Source organism: Colossoma macropomum, unplaced genomic scaffold (assembly GCF_904425465.1).
Source record: "Colossoma macropomum unplaced genomic scaffold, Colossoma_macropomum, whole genome shotgun sequence".
Classification (NCBI taxonomy): Eukaryota; Metazoa; Chordata; class Actinopteri; order Characiformes; family Serrasalmidae; genus Colossoma; species Colossoma macropomum.
Window position 1 is genome coordinate 60894365 of NW_023494792.1, and position 21392 is coordinate 60915756.

General features: G+C 40.2%; 1 protein-coding gene across 1 annotated transcript in view; it reads left to right on the forward strand.

Moving 5' to 3' along the window:
- The first annotated feature begins 243 nt into the window (after positions 1-243).
- tmpoa (thymopoietin a) overlaps positions 244-21392 on the forward strand; it is a 36413-nt gene continuing 15264 nt past the window's right edge. The window contains exons 1-4 of the mRNA XM_036577723.1: positions 244-605; positions 14404-14521; positions 17782-17931; positions 19325-19458. Of these exons, the coding sequence (XP_036433616.1) occupies positions 342-605; positions 14404-14521; positions 17782-17931; positions 19325-19458 (666 nt within the window). The 5' untranslated portion in view covers positions 244-341. The remainder of the gene's footprint in view (positions 606-14403; positions 14522-17781; positions 17932-19324; positions 19459-21392) is intronic.

Here is a 21392-nt window from a genome sequence, read left to right on the forward strand (position 1 = left end):
GTGGTTCTGGATAGTAAATAAAATGTCTATATCTGTGTTGTAGTCATGGTGACCCCTGGTTCCTATCACCACCACTGTAAGGCCTCCGAACCGTTTCACACCAAATCTCTCTGTTTACATCCCAAACATTTGATTATGTAGAAGTCTTTTAAAAATCGGTGGAGCTCCCCTTCGAGATTTGTATACTTTTCAACCAATCAGAGCGCCCGTTCTTCCTCCACGAGCCAATAGCGTCCGCGCTCTTGTGGTGGCCGGTCGAGCCGAAGATATGATGCTCGGCTAATGACTGTTAGCCTGCTGGCAGCGAACGCCTCCGTTTCTCGGACTGAAGAGAAGCAGACATGTCGGAGTTTCTGGCTGACCCGTCCGTCCTGACCAAAGACAAGCTGAAAAGCGCCCTGGTGGCCAATAACGTGGCCCTCCCGAACGGCGAGCAGAGGAAGGGCGTGTATGTGGAGCTGTACTTGAAAAATCTGACCTCTCAAAACAAGAAGAGCGGCGGCGCTCCGGCTCCGACTCCGGCTCCGGCTCCGGACGCCTTCTCCTTCTCCAGCGACGAAGAGCTGCCGGCCCCGGTGGTCTCCAACAAGAGTCGCTCCGGCAGGGTGGGTGATTTTAACGAGGCTGAAGTCGGCTTCCTATTTCGACAGGTTGTTTTTGGAATTCTCCCGTTCCACCTTAAATGGTGCAGCAGATCCATTCTGGCGCCTGGCTCTGCTGGATCTGCTGCACCATTTAAGGTGGACCGGGAGAATTCCAAAAACAACCTGTCTAAATCAGAAAAAATAGCATATAAATATATTTTTAACTAGCTTGGCTGGCTTATCTGACACTCTGACGGTGTCCAGTGACTGTTATTTAAGCTTAAAACGGCTAAAATCGAGTATACTAGCCGAGTTCAGAAAGTAGAAATACGGCTGTAGTGGATGTGTAAGTTTGAAATTAGCCACAACTTTAGCAACGACGGCGAGTCTGGGTCTTTATAGCGCACACAAAGTTTTCAGCCAGGACTGGTAGTCCACACCTAACCGCGATATATCCAGGCTAAACTTTTGGGTTTTTGTGAAGCCGAAAGCTTTTTGAGACGATAACCGACCCGCAGGCAGCCTTTAGCTGTGAACTTGACTAATGGCCGCCTGTTTTCCCGCTTAAATAGTTCCCTTCACTCCGCTGTACTGCACAGCCATTTGTCTGGTATCTGTGGAAGCCCATTCCCACCACTTTATAACAACAATAATAATAATAATAATAATAATAATCATCCAGGACCTGATTATTATTTTTATTCTTAAGTGAAGTGCTGTGTCTTTATTTTGAAATATTAAGTCATTATTTTTAGGTACTATCTCATTAATTTGAGATACTAAGTCTTTATTTTGAGATGCTATCATTAATTTGAGAGTTTCATTGTTTTGAGATACTAAGTCTTTATTTTGAGATATGATCATTAATTTGAGATACAGTCTCATTGTTTTGAGATGCTAAGTCATTATTTTGAGATACTGTCATTAATTTGAGATACAGTCTCATTGTTTTGAGATGCTATCATTAATTTGAGAGTTTCATTGTTTTGAGATTCTAAGTCTTTATTTTGAGATACTGTCATTAATTTGAGATACAGTCTCATTGTTTTGAGATACTAAGTCATCATTTTGAGATGCTATCATTAATTTGAGAGAGTTTCATTGTTTTGAGATGCTAAGTCATTATTTTGAGATACTATCATTAATTTGAGATACAGTCTCATTGTTTTGAGATGCTAAGTCATTATTTTGAGATACTGTCATTAATTTGAGATACAGTCTCATTGTTTTGAGATGCTATCATTAATTTGAGAGTTTCATTGTTTTGAGATTCTAAGTCTTTATTTTGAGATACTATCATTAATTTGAGATACAGTCTCATTGTTTTGAGATACTAAGTCATCATTTTGAGATGCTATCATTAATTTGAGAGAGTTTCATTGTTTTGAGATGCTAAGTCATTATTTTGAGATACTATCATTAATTTGAGATACAGTCTCATTGTTTTGAGATGCTATCATTAATTTGAGAGTTTCATTGTTTTGAGATACTAAGTCTTTATTTTGGGATATGATCATTAATTTGAGATACAGTCTCATTGTTTTGAGATGCTAAGTCATTATTTTGAGATACTATCATTAATTTGAGATACAGTCTCATTGTTTTGAGATGCTATCATTAATTTGAGAGTTTCATTGTTTTGAGATTCTAAGTCTTTATTTTGAGATACTATCATTAATTTGAGATACAGTCTCATTGTTTTGAGATACTAAGTCATCATTTTGAGATGCTATCATTAATTTGAGAGAGTTTCATTGTTTTGAGATACTAAGTCTTTATTTTGAGATACTATCATTAATTTGAGATACAGTCTCATTGTTTTGAGATACTAAGTCTTTATTTTGAGATGCTATCATTAATTTGAGATACAGTCTCATTGTTTTGAGATACTAAGTCTTTATTTTGAGATGCTATCATTAATTTGAGATACAGTCTCATTGTTTTGAGATACTATTATTAATTTGAGATAGTATCTCAAAACAATGAGACTAAGTCTTTATTTTGAGATGCTATCATTAATTTGAGAGTTTCATTGTTTTGAGATACTAAGTCTTTATTTTGGGATATGATCATTAATTTGAGATACAGTCTCATTGTTTTGAGATGCTAAGTCATTAATTTGAGAGAGTCTCATTGTTTTGAGATACTATCTCAAATTAATAATAGTATCTCAAAACAATGAGACTAAGTCTTTATTTTGAGATGCTATCATTAATTTGAGATACAGTCTCATTGTTTGAGATACTAAGTCATTATTTTGAGATACTATCATTAATTTGAGATACAGTCTCATTGTTTTGAGATGCTATCATTAATTTGAGTCTCATTATTTTGAGATACTATCATTAATTTGAGATGCAGTCTCATTGTTTTGAGATACTATCATTAATTTGAGATACAGTCTCATTGTTTTGAGATACTAAGTCATTATTTTGAGATGCTATCATTAATTTGAGACACAGTCTCATTATTTTAAGGTACTATCTCATTAATTTGAGAGTAATTGTTTTGAGATACTATCTTTATTTTGAGATGCTATCATTAATTTGAGATACTATCTCAAAACAATGAGACTAAGTCTTTATTTTGAGGTGATGTCTCATTTACCTTGAGATACTGTGTCATTTAACTTTAGATACTATCTCATTATTTTGTATTATTATTTAGTATTTTGTATTATTATTAGTATTTTGAAATGCCATATTATTTGGAGATACTAAGACATTACTTAGAATTACTCATTATTTTAAAATACTGTCTCAATATTATGTAAAGTTATTTTTTTTTAAAAACTGTCATTGATTTGAGATGCCACATAATTATTTTGATATACAGCCTCATTAAGATGTTAAGCCATTATTTTTTGGTTCTAAGTCTTCATTATTTGAGATGTCACAAGTATTTTAAGATACTGTCTCATTAATTTGAGATGCTGAGTCATTATTTTGAAACGCTGTCTCATTATTTTGAGTTACTAAGTCATTATTTTAAGATGCTAAGGCATTATCTCATTGTTTATGTTAAAATATGTATTTATATTTTTATCTCAAAAACAAAGCATTTTAAAATGATGAGAAAGCACCTCAAAGTAATGAGATGCTGTTGCAATATAATGGCATTACAGTTGACTTAACGGGGAAAAAAAAGGTGCTGTTTTTTTTTTTCTTTTATTATTTTAATTGGCAGGAATGGGTTTGCATAGATATGCATCAGCCAATCTAAATAGGAAGTTGTTATTCTTATCCACCTCACTAATGTTCCTCTAATCTCTGTGTCCACTAATAACGTCCGTTAGATAGCGTTTCTGACGGGGCCGTTTCAGATTCGGTCGCTTGTAGATCTCTGTAATCGTTTTCTTCAGCCTGTTTGGACGCACTGATGCAACAACTTGGAAGACTTTTGGGGAACTGAAAATTTAGATCTGTTTCTCTGTCGGTTTCTGTTCCCGTTGCTCTCGCTCCTCACCAACGGATTTAATGTTGACAAATAGTTTGCTGAATATACACAGATGTGATGTTTTCTCCTAGTGTTGTCACTGTTTACTTGAATAGCTAATAAGGCTGTCGGGCCTTAAAGGAATGATTCAGCGAAAAAATCACATTTGCACAGTTCTCCACTTACCTCAGATGTAGTTGATTGGCTGAGAAACATTTGGGGTCCAGATTTTGCTGCTCTAGTTTAGAAGTGTAGCATCGAGGCTAACATATGCTAACAAACACTAGAACTCAATAGTCACCCAAACAAGTAAGGCATGCCATGCGGCCTAAACCTAAACCAGGCGGGCGATTTTATCCATGCGCCGCACATATCATGCAGCAAAATACACTAAATAAACCATGAAAATCAATGAAAAACGGAAAAAACTAAAAAAATTAATTCATGACGAAGGATTAGTTAAACATTCCGTGCTGCAGACAGATTTCCAGGTTGATCCACCAGGCTTGAAACTTTGTCCTTATCACAAGTCAGAATGCAGTCGAGGATAAACAAACATACCGTGCACTTTTATAAAATGTATTTTTATTAATCAGAGTGACAGATGTGACCATCTATCCATCTGGACTAAGGAATGTCTGTATAACTGTCGTCCGTTCAGGCTGTAGCACTTTAGTTTAGAAGTGGAGCATCTAGGCTAACATTGCTAACAAACACTAGAACTCAATAGTCACCCAAATAAGTTCGGCATGCCATGCTGTAAACCTCATTATGAAGTTGGGACGACCTAAATTAAGACCTGGATGCTGTTTAAGTGGGTTGAGAGACGTTTTGGGGATGTATTTGTACAGAAATGATTTGAGCTATTTGGGTGACTATTGAAGTCTAGTGCTTGTTAGCCACTGTTCGACGCTCCAGTTGTGGGGTAGATGGAAAATTATTATTTTTATTATTTTTTTTTTTCCACCAAACTATTCCTTTAAATTCTGATGGGCAGAGGTTTGTTGGACTTTGCTGGTATTTTTTAAAGCTATCACAGGTAAATAAACTACTTGTATGTTTATCTGCTTGCAGCTCAGGAAAACAGCCTGTAGAGGTTTAGAAGTGCTTGCTTATTAAAGTGAGGTCTGCTCTTCTGACCACTTTGAAGTGTTTTTGCCCTTTGGGACACTGACGTGTGTTCGACTCATATCTCCATCTTGGTGACACTTTTGTTGGGAATTTTCTATCCAGTGATGGTGTTTAAAGGGCCTATTCTACATTTTTCTTCAATGTAATGTTTTCCCTGAGGTCCGCTTACAGCAACTGTGGGGGTTTATGTACCAAAAGCAGTCATAATTAATTTGTTGCTGTGGCTTTAAGACGGGTATATGCAAAATATAAGCAGGAGTATCAAAATAACCAAAGGAGACACGGCGTCATATATAAAATTAAAATAGGGAAAAAGAATGTAACATCGATCTTGGATGAAGACTGGGGGAACTTCTGCAGATGGATAGTTTCAACATCATATTCAAGATTATTAAAATAATTTAATTGGAAATGTTTGTCAGCAGGGACAGTGTTGGAGACAGTGCGGTACACGAATAGCTGATTATTTTTATATTTTTTGGGGGTGTCCAATAATTCTGTCTTTTTGGCAAGACGTTGGAAATGTCATTGGGGACCTGTTTGGAATTGAGTTTTCACGGGTGAATCTTTATTTTGGGAAAGTGCTCCAGTTAGTACGGAGGAATGATAAATACCTGCTTAAAATATTATTGGTAGCCATAACAAGACAGTGGATGCAGCAGGACTCCCCGACGAAATGTACTCAGTGGAAAAACGTATATTTATGTTACAATTGAGGATGAAATGCTTTACAAAATATTGGGAAAAATTGATGTTTAAATACCTCATTAGAGCAACTAGGGATCTAGACTATCTCTGTGACAGCCTTTGTTCTTTAATTGTGTTTGTTTTTGTTTTTATTATTCTGTCTTTTGTCTTGGAAGTCCTCCAATGATAATTGTGAAATTAGAAAAATAAATAAGGTAAAAAAAATAATTAAATAAATGTAAAAAAAGACAGATGTAAATGAGCTCTGTTCTGATTGGCTGTCCTGTGTTGTGTCTCGTTCAAAAAGCAGCACAGTCTAAAACACTGTTCATAACTCTGCGTAGAAGGCCGATTATACTGCGCTGGATCTTGTGACGTCACACAAACAATTCAGAGCAAGCTGGTTTTGCAGCTTAGTTCCCATCAATGAACTGTATGGACTAGAAAGTGAATGGTATGTTTTGAAACTTGCTGTGTTTACAAACCTCATCAAAGTCTTTTATAGCAGAAAAAGCTACAAAACCACGTTTCACCGAGATCAGGATGTTTTAGCCGTCGTCATTCTTCTGTGAGGACGTTCTGAGTGAGTCTCAGACAAGAAGTGATGGTTATTCTATCTCTCTCCTGCTTTCTGCCGAGGGGTCAGCGGAGAGCTTCGGCGCAGGCCTGTTTTCATAGTGGGTTTGGTCGCTTTATTGAGGAAATAGTTGCTTGGGAGGAGGAATTTGGGCTCACGTTGCCAGATGTGCACTTTTTCAGACCTTCAAAGGCTTGCACCAGTGTTCATAGTGAGCCTAAAGTAGGGGTTCTCAGCGTTTTCAAGAATGGACCAAAAGAAATGACCCAGAACGTCTGGTTCCACTGACTTACATTAAACGTAAGGTAGGGTTTTTCCTTTTCCTCCACTCTGTTTAATCTGGAGCCCACAGCTTACTAAGGCCTGGGAACAAGATAATCAAGAGATAATTAAGGCCACAGTTTAATCATGACTTAACTGTTTCGTTTACATGCCTAAGTTGTGGCCAGACCTTGATTATCTCGTTCCTGTGCCTCACCAAGTCATGGCCACAGCTTAATTATCTTGTTCCTGTGCTTCACCAAGTCATGGCCACAGCTTAATTATCTTGTTTCTGTGCCTCACCAAGTCATGGCCACAGCTTAATTATCTCGTTCCTGTGCCTTACCATGTCATGGCCACAGCTTAATTATCTCGTTCCTGTGCCTTACCATGTCATGGCCACAGCTTAATTATCTCGTTCCTGCGCATAACTAAGTTGTGGCCACAGCTTAATTATTTCGTTCTTGTGCCTTACCATGTCATGGCCACAGCTTAATTATCTCGTTCCTGCGCATAACTAAGTTGTGGCCACAGCTTAATTATCTCGTTCTTGTGCCTCACCAAGTCATGGGCACAGCTTAATTATCTCGTTCCTGCACATAACTAAGTTGTGGCCACAGCTTAATTATCTCGTTCTTGTGCCTCACCAAGTCATGGGCATAGCTTAATTATCTCGTTCTTGTGCCTCACCAAGTCATGGCCACAGCTTAATTATCTCGTTCCTGTGCCTCACCAAGTCATGGGCACAGCTTAATTATCTCGTTCCTGTGCCTTACCACGTCTTGGCCACAGCTTAATTATCTCGTTCCTGCACATAACTAAGTTGTGGCCACAACATAATTATCTTGTTCCCATGCCTTACTAAGTTTTGGCCACAACTTATTTATCTCATTCTTATCCCTTTCCCATCGCTCCTGTTTATAACTATAAAGCATAGCGGACCACAGAAAAACTAAAATAACCCTGCTGTTGGAAGAAAAACCTTGCATCTCCATTTTTATTGTTTTTCAATTTTTGACGATGTGAAAATACCTGTTGTCCTTTACGTTGTTTGTAAATTTCATAATGAATGGATCAAAAGAAACGACCCAAAACGGCTTAGAAAAAAGTCTGGTTCCATTGACTTACATTAAAGGTAAAGTATGTTTTTTCCTTCTCCTGTAAAGTTACCATTTTGGAGATACGAGGTTTTGTTTCTGACAACAGCGATAAAGTTTTTTTTTTTAGTAGCTTTTTTGTTTTAATTGCTCACACTGAAAACTTGTGAATTAGGGCCTGAAATAGACCAGATCGCCCATTTCAGTTCAGTCACAGAAACTAAAATGTGCAGCTATGTTAAAAAAAAAAAAAAGTTAAAAAAACCTTATATTTTCTGAAATTAAAAAAAAATTAAGTTTATCGCGTTTTCACTGAAACACTCGTGTCTTTCACACAGGAGTAACTGTTTGGTCTGGAGTCTCTTTAGCTTTGAGGCTTTTAGCGCCTCAGTTGAAGTAAACCTCACTAAACTCAGTGGGCTTTTGGATTAGCGTCGCCACAATCAGCAATAATAATATTCTGTATTTGATATCTGCTTCTTTGTCATTGGTTTATCATTTTAGGTTTAACTACTCAGGTCGCTGATTCTCAGCCAGAAATCAAACACATCTCTACGCTATTATTTTATGGCTCGTCTGTCATTTTTATCATCTGCAGCTCGAGCTGCAGGAACAACATGAGAGCAATAGCCAGGTTTACATGCAGCCTTGGAATAGAATACGTCCATGTAAACACCTCAGTCGGAATAGAAGAGTCTGATTGAGGCCATTCAGAATGATCGAGGTGGGTAATCCTGTAAATAATCCGTTAAATAGAAGAATAATATCTGTGTAAACTCCTGTATCTGATTACATTCCCTATCGGAAAGTTTAAGTCCGTTCTGATCATGTTCGTCGCGTCACAGTGAAAGTTTATACCGTTCAACATGGCGGAGCAGAAACTGGTCTGCAGAGGAGACGAAGTTTATGCTCTGATCTTTAAAAGACGGCGGTGGGACGGACGTCCAGCTTATGTGTCTCAGAACACGACGTCTTCCTCTCGGCCTTCTTTAATAAGGACATGTGAAGGACGTTTTCCAGAGTCTGACATCATTTTAAAGCAGTTAAAAACACAAGCGCTGCTCACTGCTGCTCATCTCACTCTGACTGGACGCACGGGATGCTGGTTGTCATGGTAGCTGATGTGCTACTAGAAGAGGAGGAAATTAGGCTCTACTGAAGATTTCCCTCATCATGTTCAGTTGGAAGCGTTTTTTGCCAGACCATTTCAGCTGTTCGATGCAGACCCGATAACAGGTGGAGCGAACCAGAGAAAAAGTATGATAGGTCTCCACCGAACAAGGCAGGAGAAAGTGCCCTGAAAAGCCTCTCCGTCTCTGGCTAACCGTCTGCGCTGCGTGGCGGTGGCTGCGCTGTCTCAGACTGATGACGTTTAGTCTGCGACTGTGGTGCCTTTAATTATAGGTCTTTGTTAATATTTACATTGGTCTTAATTAGAAAAAGTTTGATTCTTCGATTTTTAATTAGACCCAAGTTCGTCTTTTCTCCGCTTATGTTTTTATGACCTAATCCCCTATTGCACAATGTTGCCTGGGGGAAACAAACCCGTTTTCCTCACTCTACAATAACATTATACTTATTAAAAGACAACGACGGGTTAACGATAAAGGGAAGAGCTTGAGTAAGTAATAAAATCATGTATTTGGTCATATTATCTCCTGGTGGGCACTTTTAAAGCTCTTTTTCAACTTTCAGTATCGCTTTTTTGTTATGAGAATTTGCAGAAATGTGTTTGTTGCCTAGAAGCAACACGCTGTGACGGTGGAATGGATTTGGGTAGTCACAAGCCAGGTCTCGCCACCTCAGGGAACACAGCTCAGTTCTTCCCAGGCAACATACCTCAAAAGGACCCCTGCACACACAGTCAGGTCCAGTTTATGCAAGAAAAGTGAATCGAATGCGTATAATTGCTCTCGTAATGCGTGCAGTAGAGGGTTAAAGTGCCGTTACCGGCCCACTGCAAACTACTGCCTCCCCCTGAGTCGGGCCGATGGGCACCCTCTAGTGGTCCGCGGCCCAAAGGTTGCGAAACCCTGGCTTAAAGGAATACTCCTGCGTTTTTCGACTCGATTCTCTACCATCCACATGTGTAGCATAGTCACTTTCCACCGACAATAATTTTCCCTGTGTTAGAAAAGAACAGAAAACCTGATGTGAAAGCAGCTGCCCACTGATTTTAGCTGTATTTTGATGCGGCTGTGGATGGTTTGTTTGTTTATTTATTTATTTATTTATTTATTTATTCTGCATGGCATTCCATGGTTATTTTTCATGTAGAGACAAAGTTCTCTCAGCTCTACTTTGCCTTCGACTGGTCCGTTTCTCAGTGCTCTGCACCTGGTTTGCAGTAGCTTTAGTCACTTCACTCACTTCAATATTTGGTATTCTCAAAGATGCGTCAGTGCCAGTTGGGAAAACTGCGGTTTACTGCCTTAATGCCTCCTTATGTGCAGAAACAGATGTGTGGCGCAGTGGGCAGGCCTGTGTGAACACTTTAACACTGAACCACAGTGACCGAGTGCTGTCTGGACTGATGGTGTCAGAAACCCTCCTCCAGCTTGCCGTGTTTGGCCCTGTCCCATTTCACCCCTCGCCCCTACCACTCAGCCCTTAGCCCTCCGTTTTGTGTGTTCCCGTCTAGGGGTAGGGTGTCCTGATTTTTGTTGAGACAGAGGGGGAGGGTGAAGTGTTGGGGCTACATGACCCTCCAAACAGAGGTTTTTCGGAGACTCCAAACAGAGAGTAATATAAGAAAAAAAAAAAACGAAAAACCGGCAAGATGGCTGAACAAGAGACCAAAGAAACACACAAATGTGAGAATTTTCTCTATTAAAAAATTACGATAACCACTGTATTATCTTAGTTTAATGTTGTTTGTGTATTATGGTCGTTTTCTTCATAACAAGCATAAAAATCGCTAATAGTGTGCTAATGTTTCGGTAACTTTCCTGTTCCACCTTAAATAGTCCAGCAGTTCTGACGCCTGAAGCGCCAGAATGTAACTGCTGCACCTTTTAAGGTGGAACGGGAAAATTCGAAGGACAAGCTGGAGAATATCTGACTTCAGCTTCATATCACTGAAGAATTAGTGGTGGGTGATAATAAATAATTGCCCCCCTCTTTGAAGGCATATGATTCCCTAAGTGTAACTAAAGCCCAGCAGTGAGGAGCTGAACTTTACCCTCCTCTGCTGTCACTGCAGACTGGCAGGGTCGCCTACAGAGCAGCGCTGGTAGCTGTTAATGAAGTGATGCTCTTTTTATTTGAGGGTCTCATTTCAGAGGGAGGATTTCAACCACTACCCTGTAACTCAGTTCCAAGGGGTTAGGGTGACACTCGAAAACAAGGGGTAAGAGTAAAAAGAAGAAATGGGACTGGGCTCTTTTTGTTTATTCCCCCCCGACCGCGCACGGCTGAGGTCAGCGCTCAGACCTGTGAAAGCCGGCTTTTAAAGATGTTTTTTTTGTACGTCTTAAAAATTTGAATTGTTTTTGTTGGTATTTTAACCTCTTTAACTCAGTGGAACCACCGGTGGTTTCAAAACGCACTTCGTCATTCTTTACTTCATAACTTTCGTATTTCATAAACTACATTCTAAAGGTGGGGGTCGTATGAGAGCTGTAACTGTCTTCTATCCAGTCAAATAGATGGATGATGTAATTTTAAACCCTTATAATAAAAGAAGCTGAACTCACAATTTTTTTTTTTTCTACTGAAAGTCGACCCATTTTTCCAGAAATCTGGGCTATAAACTATAAACAGATGGCGTCTCTTCAGTGATCTGCTCTGTGAAAATTATTTTTATAAAATAATACAAATAACATTGTGTGAAAAATTTGAATTAACCGAACTAATCGCGAAAATCGTCCAGCACTGGTCTAACCTCGTCTTTCATGACGCAACTGTTATGTCTTTATTGCACACTATCACATGATCTGCACACTTGCCTTCACACTCTGAGGTTGTGGCTGGACGACTGAGGAAAGGTTGTTGTTATTGTCCCTTCCGCCCTGCCACCCTTTTCCTCTTGGAATCTGCCATTATGAAATTCTCTCTTTAAATGGACGTCGTTCCAGTTCCCCCTCTGAAGGCCTCATGGCTTTGCTAAAGAACTCCTATCCAGTGAGGACCGTCTGAAACACATAACTCCGCTCTCTCCGTCCGCCGCCTCGCCTCCTCTACGCACATGCATAACCCACACATGCATGCCCACCGCCTTCCCCCTCGCACTGTTTTTCTGCCTCAGCTCAATCACATGTTTTCGTTTTTGTGGAGCGAGCGATGGCGGCGCTCCAGGGGAATGTGGCTGGACTGCAGTATTCCTGCTCTGTCCCCCCCTCTGCAACAGTTAAACACACTCCCAGCCCCAGTGACTCCATTATTCTGGAATTTTCTTGTAGCTTTTGTGTGGAGCTGCAAGCGAACCTCATTTCATTTGTGCGTTAAATGCCGTCCTCTACAAGGAACACGCTTAAATACGGCATTTTTTAGAGTACAGTTTTTTAATGCACGAGTTTTATTCTTTCCAATATGTTAAATTCAGTGTGTAACGGTAATTGTGCATTAAAATACGCATAAGTGTGCTCTCTGTGGAGGATGTGGACTTATTTTCACTTAAAGTCAATGGAACGTTTTCTTTACATATGACTGCTTTTATTCTTGCCAGCTTTTTTTTGGCCAACTTTTTGTGAACAACTTTATTTTTAATACTAAACAAAAAAACAAGATGTGCAAATAAATGCTCCCCCCACCCCAAACTCCCTCTCTCCCACCCACCCACCCACCCTCAGTTGGAAAACCGACACAACTAAGTTCACATGGTTTCTTGTGCTGTGGCTGCAGCTCGTGTGCTGCTGGATGGCTGGTTAGACATCCAAACACCTGTTGAGGATCCTGGCATTTTGGCATTCATGGCTACAATTGTGATTTGTCTGCAGTAGCAGCTGCCTTCAAACATCTGGCAGCAGCTGCTCAGACGGGTGACGTGTGTGTGTGTGCACAATGTGTTCTACGCTCAAAAAAGGTGGTTCTTCAAGGAGAACCATGAACACTCAAAGAACCCTTTGCATGATTAAAGAGTACCTTGCATGAATGGAGAAAGTGCTTTAGCTGGTTCCAATATAGAACCTTTTTGAGAAGGGTTCTATATAGCACTGAAAAGGGTTCTTCTATTGTTACAAGCTTGTCATCGAAACAATAGAAGAACTTTGTGGTGATATATAGAACCCTTTTCAAAAAGGTTCTATGTGGAACCGTATACAAAAGATTCTCCATCAGTCTGAAGAACCATTTCACAATGCGGCAAAGCCTTTAATCATGCAAAGGGTTCTTTGAGTGTTTATGGTTCTGTATAGAGCCATTCTCTATGCTCGACTTCCATCAATCTGAAGAAGAGTTTTCACCATGCAAACTGTTAAATTCAGTAAAAATAAATAGAAATTCTGCCCTAATATTTGCACAAATGCACAAGTACTGTTTATTTGCTGAACTGAGCAGAAGTTATGGCAAAACTTAATGTTGTATATTTTTTTAAAATAAACAAAATTGTGCACAATTGAAACAAAATAAAAGATTGTGCGCAAATATTTGCAGAAAATTGTCATTTACGTGTGTTCTCTAGAGAATATTATTTACACAGAAAATCAATCGACAACAGGCGTCTCTGGAGCTGCATGTGGCTCTTTTGCTGCCCTGTTGTGGCTCCACAGCAGAATTAGGTTTGTAGGTTTAAATAAAATAATCCTCCTTTACAGTAAAATAAAGCTCTGCTGATCGTTCAACACAGTTTAACAATAAATGGTCTTAAACTCTGGAGTTAATGTAGAACTGCTAATTCACCCTTTAACCCTGAAGATCAGCGCAGACTGCTGGTCACCATAGCAACACAGACAACAATCTAGCCTAATTGTTGAAAAGGCAAAGAGAGAGATTTAAGACGAGCATCGATAATTTGGAGACGAATGGACTTATTTGTGTTTATAATCACTCCAGCTGGTTTCCTGATTAATCTGCAGTTTAATCTGCAGTGAGAAACTGAAAAACACTAAAACGTCACGAGGCTGAAGTCGCTTCTCATTCGCCAGCTTCTCGTTCAGATTTTCCTGTTCCACCTTAAATGGTGCAACAGTTGCATTCTGGCGCCTCAGGCACCATTTAAGGTGGAACAGGAAAATTCAAACGAGAAGCTGGCGAATGAGAAGCAACTTCAGCCGCATAAAAAGACGAACGCTGAGAGACGTTTTACAAGAAACTGTTCTATTTTTGAGGTAAAGTTTCCTGCTGGAGATGCAGGAAAAGCAGCTATAGCTGAGCTAAAGCTTAAAGCAGAGCAAAGTAAGTCTGGATTTTCGTTTATACTATATTTTAGTCTATACTAGCACATTAACAAATATTGAGACATATTTACAGCCAAGATGGTAAAACGTTACTTCAATAAAATGGACATAAATGTTGTGGCTCCCAAGGTGGTTTGATTTTTGTTGAAAGGACAGAAATGGCTCTTCTTAACGTTTGGGTTGTGACCACTGAGTTAGACTAACTGATTAGTTTCAGCAGAACAGCTCAGATGTTATATTCTGAATAAAATGTAAAATTAACTGTCTAAATCTCGTCTGTTCTTTTCACTCTAAAGAAAGCCACCAGGAAGACGGACAGAGTCCGGCCAGAGGAGATAGATGTGACAGAGCTGACCAACGAAGGTCTGAAAGACCAACTTCTGAAGTATGGAGTCAATGCCGGACCCATTGTGGGTAAGCCAGTTGTTCACTTTCAGGCCTGCAGATGTTTACAAGCTAAGCGTTTTCATGTATGAACCTCACTATAGTGTCTTTGACCACCTGGTCAGTTTGCCATTCATAGTAGCTCATGCAAAGAAAACAAACATGTAACCATCTTTAGACAGTTTTCTGACATAAAGGGAAAAAATGGAGTTTAAACCCCACTTTAAAATTAACGTTTGAATTTGTTGAGTTCCAGAACTCATAATTCATGCGTTGCTGCTCTACAGTAGGCGTACAACGTTCATTCGACTTAGTCGACTAAAATTGACGACTAAATTAGTCGGCAACTAATTTAGTAGTTGATTAGTTGGTGATGTCGTTACGTGTCTTTCTTGCGCTCACTAGGAACGTTTTGACATTACCGCTCACTGGAGAGTTGACAACAGCGCGATGGCAGCTTCGAGAACAAAATCCTTAAAAGTGAGGAGCTAAACTGAGATAAAATCTGGTCAGTTGTGCTGTTTGTAAAGCCGACCTTAGCTGGCACGGAGCACATCCTCCATGCTGGAGCATCTGAAGAGGAAACGCATCAAAATAAGATGCTGCATCCCAAACCGCATACAAGCTCACTAAATAGTGTGTAAAAATAGCCATATACCATTAAGTGCCCTCATTACTGTAGTGTGTGAAGTACAGAAGTGTGCGGTTTGGGATGTGGCGAGTTGTGCTGGTGAGCTAGTTAGGCAACGTTAATGTTAAAGGCCGTCCTGCTTCCTGTTATGAGCCGAGCTGAAATGCTGCTCTCTTGTATCACTAATGGAGTTTGAACACAGAAGCAAGTAACTGTTATTCACAACGACCCTGTTGACGTTCCAGATAACGTTTTTTTTTTCCAGATAACACTTTTAAACACTGCATCGTTGCCTTAGCGTCGAGGCCACAGGGGCTTTCAGATTCGGCGAACGTTTGCCACCACTCACAAGATAGTTCTCAGCGGACATGCGAGGCAGCTGGACGAAGGGTCACCGCTGAAATGAAGCAAAATCGTTAATTTAACCGTTCATAGAGAACAAGTTTGCCGCAAACACTGCCGCTTTCCCATCCGCTCCATCAGAGCGCGTCTCCTCTGCAGCAGGGAATATCTGCTCTCAGAGGAGAGCGAGACTCTCAGCACGGAGAGACGCTGACTTTCCTCTTTTTAGTAAAGATCTGTGATTTGTAGAATTGAAAGAATTTAATCTAAATATTTTTTTTTTTTAATTTACTTGATTTAAGGGAAAACTGATTTAGTTTTGGTATATTTTTTGCTGCTATTTTGCACATCCTTGGTTTTAAAGAAAGACATTGGAGTTTTATTTATCTTTTGTATTGGCAGGAAAGTTCAATAAAACAGTGAATTTTTAAATAAGTTATTCATCTTTTGTCTTCATTGTTATTTAGCAAATCAGTCAGGCCAGTTGGACATGCTAAAATTGCCCCTAGGTGTGTGTGAATGTGTATGTCTGTCTGTCTGCCCTGTGATGGACTGGCGACCTGTCCAGGGTGTATCCTGCCTTCCGCCCAATGACAGCTGGGATAGGCTCCAGCACCCCACCGCAACCCAGAAGGATAAGCGGTTTAGATGATGTATGTATGTATGTATGTATGTATGTATGTTATTTAGCAAATGCATACAGCAAAAATAGCTAAATTTAAAAGCTGATGGCTACATAAGTGTTTATTTGGAAAAGCAGTGATTCATAATCCGAATAGTAGTATATTCATTCCAGTGATCGATAGATTAATCGACTATCAAATTAGTCATTTGTTGCAGCCTTTCTCTACACTTGTATTGAATCTAGAGACCATTGCAGAGAGGTTTACGGCTGAAATCAGGGCTGCTGAGTCAGTACAGCAGACCCTGTTTAAATCAGAATTCATCTCTTCTCATAACGCCATCGTGATTCCAGCAGCTTAATCGAACAGTGCATTTTGTGTATCTGCCATGCAGCCCTAATGGATACTGTGTGGCCTGATTAATGAAGCACCGCTATGGGGGCTGAAATAGTTTAAAATAGTCTGTTATCAGTTTATCAGCACAGTTTGTGTTTAGCTGCAGTTTTCTCTCTCGCTCAAGCTGGAGCTGTTTAGATGTCCTTAAATGGTGTGTTTGCATTCTTTTGGTGCCATAACATTTATATCCACCTTACTGTTCAGACTTTAAATATCCAGACATGATTTTCACTTTTATTCTTTTCTGAAAATTGCGGTTGGGGAGATTTTTATATTTTAGTGTTTTTGGGTTTTGTTCATTTAGAATAAGATTTTTTTCACTTTCTTCTGTACAGCAAAGTAGTTATTATTGACATGTATTACTATAATAGACTATTGTATTTTTGGTACAAAGATACCAGAAGTATATATGTATACACACACACAGTTTGTCATTTATTTGTGTTTTTATTTGTCTCGCTTTTTTTTACTTCTTTTGTCTGTCAGTTGTCATGATTTTTGTCTCGCTTGTACTGCTTTTTATCTTATTTGTTTGCCTTGTGTTCTATATGTCTGTTCTCATGAAATAAAGAGAGAAAAGGGTCTGGTATTTATTTATTTATTTATTTATTTATTTTTCCCCCATTTCTTTTGGGATACATTTATATTGCTACGTTCACATTACCAGGTTTAAGTGGCACAAATCAAATTTTTTGCCCTAATGTGACTCAGATCTGATGTTTTCAGAGCTGTGTGGACACAAATCTGATCTTTTCAACAACCCGACCTGAGTCACTTTCATATGTGGTCCTAGATCGGATACGTATCCGATTCGTGGCAGTCTGACTTAATGTGACGCTCAGATCGGAATTCATGTGTTTTTTTTTTCCAAGTGCGCCATCATTCAGCGTTACCATGGCAGCAGCGCCGAACAGAAGTTAAAGCCTGTAAACGGTGGAAAAGCAGCTCATCTCACCTTTTTCTCCTTCGTCTCGCTCTAATAATGAAGCTGAGAGCTGATCAGAGTTAATTATCTTCTCAGCGAAGCTCGTTCTGCTCGTTAGTTTGTGCCGATAATGAACGTGATTCGTTCACGTGACGTTACTGAGTAGGATGAGCTCATGAGGGTCATTTCAGGACGCCGGTTCGTCACATTAATGACAGATTTGAATCACTTACCTAAACGAGTGTGAACCATCGTGTCAGAGAGATCGGATTTGAGCAGCGAGGCTTGCAATGTGAACGTAGCCTGTGACTTGTATTAAACTGTTCCTCTGATTTGTTTGTCTATGTAATCATTTTTATTCTGAATTTTGCAGCATCCACACGTAAGGTGTATGAGAAGAAGCTCCAGAAGTTACTAGACCTGGGCCCACCTGAGGCGGTCGTACCCCTCTCCGAACCTACTCGAACTGACAACAGTCAGAATGGCAACACTGACTCAGACCAGTACAGCGATAAGGAGGAAGGTAACAACACAAAGCCTTTACTCTTGTGCGTCTGCGGGTCATTAAAAGCTAAAAATGAATTTCGTGAATTTCGGTAGCCTTCCCCAAGGTCTAAACGATGTAACGTTGTTATACCTTTGGATATACAGTGTCTGATATATTTGTGTTTTTCAATATTTTACAGCAAAAAATAGTGTTGAGCTGACTGCATTCCTTCTTAATTTGCCTTCCGAGATCTTAAGTCTTATTGTCACGTTTTGCGTGACGTCGAACCGAATAGTCTCCGCCAATTTGAGGACTGAATCGGGGAGTGGCTGCGCTGCACGATGCCTTCACTTTGCTGGGCTTTGTGAACGATTCACCTTCAGCAGAGGCCAAAAGACGATAGACACACAGACCTTTAATTCAGTGTTTTCACTCCAGGCTTGGAGCCGCTGCACTGTATAGTTTAGTGTTTCTCTCTGCTGTTCTCACCTCGTTCAGCCCAAGAAGGGCTTAATTAGCTAATAATATCAGGTATTTTAACCAGGAAACCACAGTTATGCAGTGCAGGGGTTTCAGGACTGGAGCTGAACTCTGAACTAACTGCACTAGAAAACTTACAGAATCACGTCTGTCGAAACACGACGTCGTTTTCCGACCCACGACATTCAGTCTGATACTTAACGCTTATGTTCCTCCATTCAAACGTCATTTAAATCAGAAACAGAGAGTAAAGTTATACCGGCTGTCTGCAGCTCCGTTAGGGGGGGCGACTGTTCATCTCTCAGCTGATAACATCAGCTAAAGTTATCTAAAGGCCAGCATTGATCTCATCTGTGTTAATTAGCTGATGTCGTTCCTCCTATGATGAGTTTATCTCCTCTTTATGGACACCATGGGATCCTTTACCCACCCTGACGTGAAGAGCCGGTGGGCTTCTGTGCTTTTAAATGCTTTGAGAGGCTCCAGAATAGGGAGAGGGTCTGAGTATGAGAAATATAAATGTCAGGAAAACAAATTTGGCAGCTTTTCCGCCAGTTTAAGTGGGATCAGGAGTTCAGGGGGGAACTGTTGAAGGATCTCAGCCTATTTTATCGACTTTGTCGGTAACATTTTTCTCTTCCAAAGTGAGGAGAGTAATTTTAGCCATTTTTCACCTCTAGTTACGTTCGTGCGGAGCAGCAGAGCCAGAAAATCGGTCCCAAATATGATGGCCACAACAGAAAAATCCCGTGACTGAAACTCTAGGATGTTTAATTTGCCTAGACAGGCAGATAGCGTGGCGCCTGGTAATGCTAAATGAAGATTATAGCAAACTAGTATAGAAGTGTATTGAAAGCTTAACATAAGATGCAAATTTCTAACTGAAATGTCACTTGAAGCTCAGATGAATAGCAAACGAGCTGAGCTGAATGTTGTCATTGTTGATCAGAAACACCAACAGCAGTCCCAGAGCCTGAACCCGAGCCAGAACCCGAGCCAGACCCAGTCCCAGTGGTGGAGAGGCCATTGAGGAGCAGAGGAAAAACACCAGTCACCGCCAGAACACGCAGTGGCCAGCACAAGGTGAGGAGGAAAAACAACACACACTTAGACACCCAACCACACTTTCTCCCAGTTTCACTTAGTAGTCTGAACACTCTGTAATCTCCTGCTTATCTTTTGTCTGTTTTCCCACACCTCCCCCATCGTCTCCTTGCTTTTTTGCCACGTGACTTTGCGTGGATGGTGCTTGTTAGCACTATTTGTCTTACTGTAGACAGGAAATCGTATTTACTCAGCTGGAAGTTTAACAAAATGATCATTGCGATGTAACCATACACAACAAACTGCACACACAACAAAATGTCAGCTTTAGGGCACTTCAGTGTACCACAGGATGCGACAGTGGCAGTTTTAAAAACGGAATTTATTTCTGTCGAACACTCTCAGAAATAAAGGCACTAAACTGTCACTGGGTCAGTCCCCCTCTTGTCACTGGGGTGGTACCCTCGAGGGTCCATCTCAGTACCTTTAGTCAGGGAACATAACTGAACCATAATCCACTGAAATGATATGTTCTAAGCTGTACTGACTCCACACACCCCGTCTCGTCTCCAGGCTTTTATTTTACTGTTCTGTTTAAAACATTCGGTTATGAAAAGGTACAAATACGAACTTTTCACCTGGAAAAACTTATTTAAGGTTCACAATCAGACCTTAAAACCACTGTTGGAGCTTTGAGGGAACATTTACACTGTTTGTACCTTGATGAACGAGAAATGTACCTGAACAGAACCTTTATTTCTAACAGTGTACAGAAAATCAGCTTAGACCTGCGGACTGAGATTATTTGGGTTGATCGCAGTTATTTTAATTATTTTCACAATTGTTGGTTTTCAGAGCAAAAGGAATATTTGTGTTCTTTTTTTTTTCCGGATATTTTGGAATTTTACTGTGCATTTGGTCTTCAGAAGGGTAGCATTACAGGTACGCACACACATACACTTCAAAGGCGTCTGCCTGTGTGAACATTTTGTGAAGTTTGTGCAGCAAATTAATCTTTCAGCTCAGTTACCTGGGACTGATCTCCGCTGGCTTCTGTATGTGACCGTTTGTCTGACTTTGGGAGGGGAAAGACATTCTGGTGATGCTTATTGGTGGAAACTCCACTCCTCAGAGGTTATTCTGATACGTGTGCGGTATTGTATACAGACGTTGAAAGAGGACGAGCAAGAGGAAGATTTTCAGGTCATCAACGTTCAGAGAAAATCCCGGAGATCGTCTCGTAGGCTGGATCAGACAGTTCCTGCCAGCGATGACACTGTAACTCAATATGTTGTCTTCACTTGTCTGGCATCTGAATTCTGTGCACTGGGTTGGTCCGCACTTTTAACATAGGGCTGTGACGATATGGATTTGTAAGTCAATGGAGCCAGACTCCCTCCCCCCCCAACCCCACCCAAGTCATTTGGGGCTGTTTTTTTAGGTCCGTTCATCATGAAATTTACATACAATATAAAGGACTACAGGCATTGTGTGTGTATCGCTGCTGTTGGACCAAAACCTCGAATCTCCAAAATAGTAACTTTACAGGAGAAGGAAAAAACCTACTTTACTTTTAATGTAAGTCAATGGAACCAGAATTTTTTCTAAGTAAATTTCGGCCGTTTCTTTTGGTCCATTCATCATGAAATTTACACATAATGTAAAGAGCAACAGGCATTTTCAGATTATGACACAAAATGAATAACGACAAAAATGGAGATAGCAGCAATATATATGTGTGTTTGTGTGAGAGAGAGAGACAGAGAGAGAGAGAGAGAGACAGAGAGAGAGAGAGAGACAGAGACAGAGAGAGAGAGAGAGAGACAGAGACAGACAGAGAGAGAGAGAGAGCGCGCGAGAGAGAGAGAGAGACAGAGAGAGAGAGAGAGAGACAGAGAGAGAGAGAGAGACAGACAGACAGAGAGAGAGAGAGAGCGCGCGACACAGAGAGAGAGAGAGAGAGAGAGAGAGAG